Source organism: Delphinapterus leucas, chromosome 7 (genome assembly GCF_059928025.1).
Source record: "Delphinapterus leucas isolate spDelLeu-1000000601 "Yukka" chromosome 7, BTC_Dleu_Yukka2, whole genome shotgun sequence".
Lineage (NCBI taxonomy): Eukaryota > Metazoa > Chordata > Mammalia > Artiodactyla > Monodontidae > Delphinapterus > Delphinapterus leucas.
This window is the reverse complement of record NC_143135.1, coordinates 6,021,265-6,033,329: the sequence shown is the minus strand read 5'-3', so window position 1 is coordinate 6,033,329 and position 12,065 is coordinate 6,021,265. Positions and strand designations below refer to the sequence as shown.

The 12,065-nt window shown below is 44.8% G+C and overlaps 1 protein-coding gene across 1 annotated transcript in view; it reads left to right on the top strand.

Annotated features, from left to right (window-relative positions):
- The first annotated feature begins 6,568 nt into the window (after positions 1-6,568).
- TOP6BL (TOP6B like initiator of meiotic double strand breaks) overlaps positions 6,569-12,065 on the top strand; it is an 89,560-nt gene continuing 84,063 nt past the window's right edge. Inside the window, 2 exon segments of the mRNA XM_089914484.1 lie at positions 6,569-6,690; positions 8,670-8,811. Of these exon segments, the coding sequence (XP_089770610.1) occupies positions 6,661-6,690; positions 8,670-8,811 (172 nt within the window). The 5' untranslated portion in view covers positions 6,569-6,660.

The following is a 12,065-nucleotide window of genomic DNA, read 5'->3' as shown; positions in this document are numbered from 1 at the left end:
AAGCAAAAGTCTGAGGATAAGCCAAGATAAAGCATCAAGTCAAATAGGGAGTTCTGACGGTGGTCTGCGGAGGAGGGGTGTGGAGGACGGAAGAGCCCTACCTGGAGCTCCCTTCTATAGTGTGGAAAAGCCTGGGGTTCTAGGAGCCTCACGGGATGGGTTCTGAGCTGAGCAATGTTGTGAGTGCATGCTGTTGTTGACTAAATTGGAGAAACTGGAACTGATTTGAGAACATAGAAGTATTACAACCATTTATCTTTGTCCAGTGTGGATTTAAAACAGTACTTATTTATGGACCATCCCTCCCAAACTATTTTTAACTTGCAAACCTAAGCACCATTAAAAACTGGACCTAAAAACACATCTGAGGTCTTCCCTGGTGGCGCAGTGGTTGAGAGTCCGCCTGCCGATGCAGGGGACACGGGTTCGTGCCCTGGTCTGGGAGGATCCCACATGCCGCGGAGCGGCTGGACCCGTGAGCCATGGCTGCTGAGCCTGCACGTCCGGAGCCTGTGCTCCGCAACGGGAGAGGCCACAACAGTGTGAGGCCCGCGTACCGCAAAACAAAAAAACCCCCCACACATTTGAATGATTCCAACTCACCTAGGAACAGGCTGGGCTCAACCATGATTCTCAATACTTTTGATTTTACCTGTCAATAATGAACTACTTTTTCTCCTAAGAAGCTTATGCCACAAAGCCCTGGGAGTACACAGACTCCCATGAAAAAGTGTCTGATGATACCCATATATCTGAAATAAAATTTGGCAGTATCTGCTTAGTGCTAATAACTGAAGGGATGTCTTTGGGGTTCCTTGATCAAATTGCACTGGAAAATGTGAGTTGTGCTGGGAAACTTACAGTGCCAGAACCCAAAAAGAGTAGATTCTGTGTCCGTCTTTGAAGCTATAGAAATCTCAGGTCAGTTTTCTGTATCATAGCCTGATTTACTTGTGCTGTGGCACATAGCTAGGAGTTAGTCATTTCAACTATTATTGGCATTTGAAACTTCCCGGTGGTAAAGACACAAGGTTCTAGAGTCTTGTGACCTTGTTGAAATTCTGGGCCATCACTTTCTTTTTTTTGGGGTTTTTTTTTTTGGCAGTACGTGGGCCTCTCACTGTTGTGGCCTCTCCTGTTGCGGAGCACAGGCTCTGGACGCGCAGGCTCAGCGGCCATAGCTCACGGGCCCAGCCGCTCCGCGGCATGTGGGATCTTCCCGGACTGGGGCACAAACCCGTGTCCCCTGCATTGGTAGGCGGACTCTCAACCACTGCGCCACCAGGGAAGCCCTGGGCCATCACTTTCTAACTGTGTGATCTTGGACAAGTTATTTAACTTCTCTAAGCCTCAGATTCCCCTGGAAATAGAGGATCATTCTAAGGGAACTTGTGGTGAGAAATTAAATAATGCATGTCAGGTGCGTGACACCTGGTGCCAGATTAAGGGCTCAAATGTTAGCTATTGCTATTTTCATTATTTTACTTGTTTTGTATGTAGGCAAATCTCCCCTCAAGTAAAACATCAAGTATGAAGATCTAGACTTGCAAAAAAGGTTAAATGCGGGGACGGGGTGGTTATTTGCATTACAAAAGGAATTTTTAGTTAATGAAAGAACTGATAACAGGGTTCCTTTCAGACAGTTTCCCAGTATGTTTAAAATGATTTGATTCACACAAAACTGGGTTTACACGTTTCAGGAACATAGCTAGTGTATAAAGCAAAGGACATCTGTAATACAATCATTCAGGCCAGGTCTGAACCACTGTGACAAGTTAACAATAAGAATTCTGGGTATTCCCCTCTACCCTTTATAAAAGGATTAGATGAATTCTCTGTGGTTTCAAAGGGCAGAGCTGGGACCAATGGGTGGAAGATACAGCAGGGGAGATTTCAGTTCAATATAATGGAAAACTCTACCAAACCACTGCTGTCCAAAACTGGAATGGATTGCCTCTGAGGTGGCATCTTTCCCAACAATTCAAGTAAATTCATCAATTCAAGTAAATTCAACAATTCAAGTAAAAGCTAGGTATCAACTTGTCAGGACAGTTGGAATGACTCTTGCATGAAATCAGGGAGGTATTTCCCAATCCTAAATACACAAAATATGCAAACTAGATCAATTCTCTGCCTTGGTTACCAGGAATACGTTGAGGAAGGAGGTAGAGAGAGGCTATTCAGGAGGAGGGGTGGAGATAAAGGAAATGAATTGGAAAAAATATTGCTCCTCTGGTTGGGAAGTACTCGATTAAATAAATTCTAAGATTTCTTCTAATTTAAAGATTCTAAAACTCTCCAATTGTTTCACAGATGTTATTTTAACCATATCCCTGGGAGAATTTTCCTATTTTAGTTGTGGAAAACTAGAACATAACACCTAAAGTGACTAGTAAAATGGGAAAAGAATCCTGACATCCTGACCCTTTTAGACTTTTGATCCCACAGCCTTTTCTCAGCTGGTGAGAATGAAAGTTGGGGAAACAGAAGACAGAAGCGGCCTTAAAGCTAGAATGGGTGAAAATCAAGTCAACTTTGGAGACCAGTGAAAGATAAGCTCAACCAGGTTTCCATACTACTAGCTTTAAAGACTTCGCACACCAGCATTCTTGGAAAAATACTGCAGAGTACTGTAATCATACAACAAGTGAACCAAGACTGAACATGTGGATCCAGTGTCCTCTTTAATGGAGCACCTAGAAGAAGATTCTTTGTCCCAGTTAGCCTACTTGTCTTTCAAGTAAAGTTGATCATCTGGCCTTTGAATCAATTGGTTTCCTTGGCCATATGTGACCAGATCACACTGCTGTTTCCATTCCTGAGTCTTCTATGCTACAAAGAATACTTCCCTTCTGGTGGACACCAGCTGGCAGGACAAAGCCAGCTCTGCCTAGAGAGAAAGTAAAAAGCCAGTTACGGAGAGCAGAACCACTTTGTGATATACATTTTATGGGTTATCTAGAAAGAGGAGAAACCAGACACTAACAGGAAAGGAATGCTATCCTGGGCTGGCCCCAGAACCTGCTACTAGTAGATGAGAAATCAGAGATTCTGTACAAAGGCTGATCATCAGCCAGGAAAAACAGGAAGCCACCCAGTATCATAGTCAGTCATTCTAAGAAGGAGAGGAAGAAAACATAGGGAATGGGGGTGAAGAAATACTCTAGTTATACAAACAGTGATATCGTCTTGGGGGGAGAATCTTTCCTTTGCTGTAGTGCAAGAATTGGCACAAAAGTCAGCACCACTATAGCCTCTAGTGCCCCTCATAATCTAATATTCTTCTGCGAGAATATCCCTTTCTGACCCCTGATAGGGAAGCAGAGGGAGGTGAGTCATGAAGCTGCCCCAGATTCTGTGCTCCAGGTGGAGAAGGCCTCAAGAAGGTGAAGGGATGAGCTAATCTGAGCTTCCTGGCCCCATTTCCAGGGATGTGATTAGTGGAGAGGCACCTGGGACCTGCTCCATTTCAGGAAACCCGGTTATGGGAACTGGTGGGGCACAGCCTTGGCTCAGGACCCGAGAGAGGCAGTTAACCCTTTCCTATTGCCTATATGAGAAGCAGGCTCTCAACAGATTCCCAGGGGGAAAGAAACTACTCAAGTGGACTTAATTTTGCAACAGCCTGATAAGGGGGACCTCAGGGATATTTTCCACGTAAGTGCCTAGGGTCATCTCTTCAGGGCCTTTGAATGCTGTAGGGGACCCTGAGAACAAGGTAGCTCCTAAGAAGTATCCAGGAGTGATATACACAGAGAGGGCACATTCAAAAGGAAAAGACAGCTTAACAGTTCCTAAAATGTCACTGTTCACCTGGTAGCATTCCCTAGGATGTTCTGGCTCCGCTCAAACCCTTGGGTTTGGGTCAGAATCAATCCGGGGCTCTTTTGCCCAGACAGGGCATTTCTTCTCAGAATAAACAGCATGTCCCAAAGTGGGCATGCAACAGTAATCCAAATCCTGAGGTAGGTGGAGGAATGCAAACAGAGTCAATATGCCACTAAGTCTAAGGACAGGGGAGAACTGGCCCTCTGAAGACATTGGTAATATGACCCTGAACTCCAGGGCTGAAGATGTCCAAAGCAGCATCCAAAGGCTCCTTGGTTGACCTGGTTGACTAAGGTGACCTTAACCTCACACAGGTCATTTCGTGTCTTTGGGCCTCAAATTTTTTCATCTATTGGGGATCACTGATAACCTCTACTACAATCCCTTCTGGCTCTAACATTCTACTGCTCTGAGGCTGGGGTCTAAGTAAAAACAGTTTTAATAATGTGGAGTCAGTCCAATAGTATGTTAATTACTAGACCTCAGACAGGATGGGGGCACACACCGATGGGTGAAAGAAGGGTGGGAACTGTGGCTTATTCAAGCCTTCGTTTGTAGGGAGATGAGGGTACCTGAGTTCACTGTCTTAGCTTTTGCACGGAGGGGTTGGCTTCTCATGGTAATGTTAATGTCCCTGTACTACAGAACTCTGAGACAAGCAGTTAGGCAGTCACATCCACGTGGGAGAAGGCAAGAGTGGTTAAGAGATTTTTATTTCAGATTCTGGCTCTGCCATTTACAAACTCAGCGTCATACAACCTCTTCTTGGAAGCTCATTCTCATCATTAATAAAACAATGATAATAACACTTCCCTTAACAAGATTGGGAGGATTACTTAAGATACAGGAAAGGTGAGGACCACTTAGCACAGAGTAGGTGCCCACCACACGGCAAGCCTGCATCAAACTTTGCTGACTACAATGGCTTATGTGGTGGCAATCCTGATGGCAGGCTCTCGGATCACAGGCTCCCTTCCTCACTTCTGCCTACATCTGGCTGTATCCCTGGCCACCTCTGTTAGGCCTCCCCTGCCTCTAGGATGGTATTGGGTATTCCATTGCATGTTCATCCCTGATGCTCACTCCAAGGCCAAGGGCTGGAAGAAGGACGACCAACTCACTTGAAGTACTTCTACAGTGGCAGCTGTTCCTCCACCCTTCCTTCCCAGTGTCATTCTCAATGTGGGCATTTTCTGCTGAGCCAACACTCTCCATGGGAAATATTTTAAAGAGCCATCTTCAGCATCTTGGTTTCTCACCCATCAAATAGTGAAGATAACAATTATCTCACAAGATACTTGTGAGGGTAAAAAAAAATTGATGTAAAGAGCCAGTGATACCCTACAACAGGTAGTCATTCAATCTTAGCTCCCTTCCCCTTGGCAACTCCCCTTCCTAAAGGGGACACCCGAGAGAGAAGAGAGTGAAAGGGAGAGGAAGGCTCCAACGATTCCCCAAAAGTCAGTTCTCATATCAAGTCCGAGATGGTTTTATGATGAATTTTCCATAAATAAAAGCCACCTTTCTGCAATAGATCTACCTATTGAGCAACAGAGATGGGGAGAGTGGTCAACAGTGCTGAGCAAAGATGGACAAGGCTCTGTGATTCAGGTCTCAATAGTCATGTCCTCTGGAGTAGCACCAAGGTTATGTACTGGACAGGCACTCTGCCAGCTCCCCTGCCTGTTCTGCCCAGTCCTGGCTTTCTGGAGCTGGGGTGGAAGAATTTTCCTTGAAGGAAAGCAGCCAAAACCCTGCACCACCCTTCTCCTTGGGCAACGCTTTGCCAGGCAGGACTCTCTCTCACCAGTTTTCTTTTGGATGCCTAAGGAACCAACTGCCAAATCATCAGTTTGGGCTCAAGCCCCTCTTACCATGCTCCTCCGTGAAAAGCCCTGAGTTCAGCAGCTGCATTCTGGAGGGCTACCTTCCCGATCAGTTGGGAATGCTCTTGGAAATCCCCGGAGCTTCTGTCAGCTGGAGCCTAAGAAATCCAGGTCCTGTCGTTGGCATATTTAGTGCACAAACTTGGGGGGCTTGTGCCCTTCCAGATCCTGCCTAGGGGCTGGCTGGGCACCCTGGGATTAAGCTGGGGATCTGCTTGGGACAGGTTGCCAGATAAAATGCAAGACGCCCAGTCTTGAATTTCAGAAGAACGAATTTTTTTTTAGTATACATATGTCCCAAATATTGCATGGGATACACATATGACTAAAAAATTGTTTTCTTTTAATTATTATTTTTTAAAATCGGAAATTCAAATTTAACTCTTTTTTAACTTGACAAGGGTGGGAAACCAGAGGTTGGCCTGGGGCACTGGGGGCAGTCCCCCCTGGAGGTGAGACTGTTTGGAGGTCAAGCACCGGTTTGGGGATCTCGCTTCCGGCACCGGCAGCCCTTCTCCCGGCGGAGGCAAAGAGCTGAGGGCTGCACCTCGCGCTGGGACCGTGGAAAATTTCTTTCGGGAGGAAGGGAGGAGTGGTGGCCTGTCCTCATTCTTGCTCGCCTGCAGCCTCGGTTGACACCCGCGGGCTCTCCCCAACCCCGCAGCCTGCCCAGCGGCCGGCCCACTGACCGCCGCTACCGCGGGAACCCTCCACACCACTCCTAGCAGGTCCTGGCGGCTCGCCGCAGGGGAGAGGGGCGGGGCGGAGCGGAGCGGCGCTGAGTGCGCAGGCGCCGCGAACCGGTGGGCGGGGCGCGCGCGCGCGCGCGCGGGCGGGAAGGGACGGCGTCGCGTGGCCAGGCGTGGGAGTGGGCGTGGGCGCGGGCGGAGGTCGAATCCCTGGCGGGCGCCCAGCGATTGGGCGTCGCTACTGCTCGCCGCGCGGAATGGAGGGGACGGCCGTGGCTGTCTGCGAGGTGATGCCGGGAAGGGAGTGAAAGCGGAGGAGGACACTCTGAGGAGACGGGCCTTGTGAGGAGGCCGCGAAGTTTGGGCAGAGGGGTCTGGCTTTGCCTGAGGGGGAGAAGGAAGGTTCGGGAATGATAGGATTCGGTGAAAGTCAGCGTGTCCCTCCCGGGGTTGTGAGGAGCAGAGGAGAAGTGGGGCGTGGGAGCATCTGGGCAGTAAAGCCCGCGGGGTGCTCAGTGAGGAGAATTTGGTCAGTGGGTGGCATGGCCGTCCTCTGAGCGCTGGTGTCGCCCCCACCTGACGGCTGAGAAAACCGAGGCTCAGGCAGCTCAAGTGTTTGCCAAACCTCAGCGGACGCCCAGGTTCAAGCCCGGATGCCAGGCCAGGAGGACCCGCCCGTGCCGGGGAGGGCGAGCAGAAAGCAGGGGTGGGCGACCTCGGGGGAAGTCGGGGCCATCCGGTGCAAAGTGGGAGCGAGGGAAAGCCGTATCTGGCACGCGGGTCAACCGAGGTGTGGAGGGGGTTCCTGGGTCAGGTCCCAGAGCAGCTGCCTGATGAGAGGCTGAGGTTCGGAGGCTTCACTCACCCAGCTCGGACCACACCACGCGCCAGAGATGCTCTGGGGGGTGGGACTGAACACCTGGCCCCGACTTGCCACCTTTGTTCATTCATGACAGCGTTTTTACAGCCTTACATGATTGAATTCTTAACTACTGGCCTCGTATTAGACAGATTAACTACTAGTACGTAACTACTAGACAGGTGAAATAGGACCAGAGGCCACAAGGGGTTGACCTGAAGGCACCTCGAGTTCTCCCAGGCTTCCTGCCTTCTTTGTTATCAGAGAGAGTTGGAGGTTTAGATTTTACAGATGACAGAACCTAGCATAGAACCCAGAGCTTCTGACTCACAGGCTGATGTTCTTTTCCCAACTGCTCTCTCATTATGGGTAAAGAAACTGCGGGAAAATCTGAACAGAGGGAGCACAGTAAGTCAGAGGATGTGTGAAGGAAAGTGTTAGACTGTAGAAATGCCTGGAAACCTTTCTTACAAACTGGTACAAATTGGGATCTTAGTTCCCAAGTTCTCATGCTGGGATCTCCCTGCCTTTAAAAAGAAAGGGGGGGGCGTGTAATAATTTTTGCTATGGTACCTCAGTGTGGAAGTGAGAGTCTACTTTCATAAATAGTAATGGAAATTAAATACAATATATTTTATTTTAAAATGGTCTCATCAAGATTGAATGTTTTACCAAGATATCGTGGAGACCTGTTAAACTTAAAATATTGTGTGCAGATGAATTTGTTAGAAATAATAGCTAATATTTATTAAGCATTTACTATATACCAGGCACTGTGTTAAACATTTTGCACATATTGTTTACGTTCAGAAGCTGCTGTATGTGGTAGATTTGTCCTCATTTTTATAAATGAGGAAGCTGAGGTACAGAGAAGTTAAGTAATTTGTGCAAGGTCACATGCTAGTGTTTGGCTCATCAGGGATTCAAACCCAGGCATCTGCTTCTGGAGCCAATGTTCGCAACTAGTATTCTGACCCTCAGAAGTGTTGATTTAATGAAAGGTAAAGGTGATTCACAAGCAGATGCCATTCTTATTCATAATCTTCATGTTGGCTTTTATTTAGGGAGAAGAAAAAAATAAAACAGGAAAAACAAACTCCCACTTAATTTTTTCAAATTATTATTTCCAGATGAACTTATCCTTTGAATAAAACAATTTTTTGTCTCCATTTCCTGTCTTGGACATTGTGTTGAATTTCGCTGTCTCCTTTTTTATGTCACTCACCTAGCTGTTTCTTCTGTTTAGACACAATGCTTTGTTCTTAACAATTGTAAATCTGACATTTTGCAAGCAAGAATATTAGTTTTTGGAAATGAGAATTATTAATTTAACTGTGTCATACAAGTTTATTATTACCATGATTTTTTAAAGAAGGTTGTGTTTTCTTTGAATTGTGCCCTTTTCAGATACTGAAATATTTAATTATTCACTGGAGGTGTGAAACAGCAAGAATATCAAAGGGAGCATTGCTAGAAGGAGAGCTAGTGATTTCCATAGAAGCATTAAATTCTAAGCACCAGGCAAATACTCTTCATTGTGTAACGACTAGTAAGTAGAGGAAGAAAAAATATTGATTTCTGTCTTTGTTTTGTCATGATTTATGTTATAGTTTATTTAAAAATTTCAATTAGTCATAATCTTTTATTATGTTATTACTCCAGAGTTGTTCCAGAATTAAACTTAAGTGATTATGAAATAAGTATCTGGTGATAGATTTACAAATCTGTCATACAGGAAAGGTGAGTAGGATGACTTATCAAAGGATTATTTATTTTACTGGTTTAAGTTTAGATTGCTCAGAAACAATCTAACTCTTGCTCTTGGTTTTAACCTCCTTTTTCATAGCTAAATTATATTACATTGAATTTTCTATCCTCTTTCGTTCATGTCCAGCCTTTGGTAGTTGGAAAAGAGCCAAAAAAAAAAAATTAAATGATGAATGGTGCGTACTTTGATAATCCTAACTTGCAGTTAATTTGAAAATATATATCTCTTCCATTTGGCTCTTACTCTTTCATCATTTTTGCCTGTACTCTTGGAAAGCTGATGCATTGAGTGGCCCTGACACAATTAATTTTCTTGAACTTGTGAAGTGATAACTTTTTTGTCTGACTGTCTTTTGGCTGTGTGTGTGTGTGTGTGTGTGTGTGTGTAGGTTTATTGAAGAATACTTTGGAATGAAGTTGTCCCATCAGCCTTAGAGGAGTCACCCTGAGTCCCAGTTGAGACTGGATAGTACTTTAGGCTCTACAAGACATTTTCTCACCTGAACTGGAATGACCTGTCTTCTCTTTGTTTACCTAGCAGTGAACATCCTCAAGAGGGATATGATAGTTTGGTTTGCTGTTACTCCACATGAACTCCAGTCTGATTAGACAGAGTTCCCACCATTCGTGAGAGAGGTGGTTAGTTACCTGGCTAGGGTGATGTTGGTCTGCATATGGTTCTCTTAGCTTGTGCATTGATTCTGATCCAGTAAACTGTGCTCAAGGTGGCAGGGTTGATTTCACTCAAAGAAAGGGACTTGAGCCACAGTAGCTTTTGGCAAGAAACTGAATTCCATAGACATTTTGAGCCTAATGGACCTCTTCAGCCCGTCTAGTATAAGGGGACTTTCTCTTCTGCTTATTGTCTCTTTATTATTTTTATTATTTTTTTGACAGGAGGAAAGGCAATACGTGCTTGTCATGAAACATTATAACATTACAGAAACATATATTATGGAAAATGAGACTCTTCAGTAATCTCATCCCTTGAGATAATTATTAACATTCAGTATATATTCTTCTAGATTTTTCTATGCATATGTTCAGAGTCTTTCACCAGGTAGATAAAAAGCCAGATTGCCAGCATTCTAGAATTGAGGGATTGGGGTGGGGGGAGTGGGGGGTGGTTGTATCTTAGCTTTCAACGTTTATGTTCACTCAATCCGTTTGTTTTTAGTACAACTTTAGTTCCCAGCCCAGAGACCCATGCTTCTATCTTTTCAAAGAATAACCTCTCCCCACCCCCTCACCAAGGTTAGGGAGGGCCAGTCCTTAGAAGGCTGAGTGGAGAAGGGAATCTAAAGATCTGACTACTTCTTAAATTCATTTTTTCAGCTGACTCTCCTTATTTTGGCTCCCACTCCTACTTCCAGAGGTTCCTAATACTGCCATTTTTGAGTCTTTGGGGATTTTGTTGTATAATTGGTGTTGTTTCTTCACCTTTCCCTTTTTTGGCTTATAATTCAATTTTTCAGGTTTTGAGTCCGAAATCCTTTCCCACTAGTCCTTCTGCTTTTCTGTTTCTGTAATTTTATTATAATCATCTTTCTCTCTTATTCTCTATCTTTGTGGGTTTATTCCTTTAAAAAATACTCCTTTTCCATTTTATTGAGATTTCAGGAGGGAGTAAAAGTAGATGTGTATGTTCAATCTGTCATCTTTACCTGAAAGTGTGGATTGGTGTCATTGGGCTAGGGCTGGGAACTAAACCTGGGGCTGCTGTAACAAAGTATCACAAACTGGGTGGCTTAAAACAAAGTAAATTTATTCTATCACAGTTATGAAGGCCAGAAACCCACAATCAAGATCTCAGCAGGGTTGGTTCCTTCTGGAGGCTCTGAGGGAGAAATCTATTCCTTATCTCTCTCCTAGCTTCTGGTAGTTGCCAGCAAGCCCTTGGTGTTTCTTGACTTGTAGATGTATTGCTCCAATCTCTGTCTCTGTCTACATGTAATGTCTTCCCTTGTGTTTGTGTCTTCACATGGCCTTCTTATGAGGGCACCAATTGGATTTAGGGCCACTCTAACCCAGTATGACTTCATCTTGATGACATTTATGAAGACCCTATTTCCACGTAAGGTCATATTCACAAGTACTGGGCCTTAGTTCTTCAAAATCTCTTTTAGAGGCACAAAATGCAACTCACAACAAACCAGAAAATTTTGTTGTTGGAATGGTCCATCTGTGAGAAGCTGAGGGATGACTATATATTAGGTTGGCCAAAAGGTTTTTTCTGTAAGATGGCTCTAGTAGTGTTTAGTTGTCTTTAACTTCATTCAAAACAATTTTGTTAGATTGTATTGTGACAGCTGTCATATCAGCGTGCATTTAGAAAAAACTTATCAAAATTGGTGAATTTTTGTGTAGCCATTTTAATATTGAAGATGAAAGAAAAAAGCAACATTTTCAGCATATTATGCTTTATTATTTCAAGAAAGGTAAAAACACAACTGAAACACACACAAAAAAATTGTGCAGTGTATAGAGAAGGTGCTGTGACTGATTGAATGTGTCAAAAGTGGTTTGCAAAGTTTCGTGCTGGAGATTTCTCACTGGACGATGCTCCACGGTTGGGTAGACCTGTTGAAGTTGATAGGGATCAAATCGAGACATTAATTGAGAACAATCAACATTATACTACACGGGAGATAGATGACATACTCAAAATATCCAAATCAAGTGTTGAAAGTCATTTGCAGGACTTCCCTGGTGGTGCAGTGGTTAAGAATCTGCCTGCCAATGCAGGGGACATGGATTTGATCCCTGGTCCGGGAAGATCCCACATGCCACTGAGCAACTAAGCTTGTGTGCCACACACAACTACTGAATCTGCATTCTAGAGCCCACGAGCCGCAACTACTGAGCCCACGCACTCTACGGCCCATGTGCCACAACTACTGAAGCCCGCGTGCAAAGAGCCTATGCTCTGCAACGAGAGAAACCACTGCAACAAGCCCGCACGCAGCAACGAAGACCCAACGCAGCCAAAAATAAATAAAATTAGAACAGAAATCATTTGCACCAGCTTGGTTATGT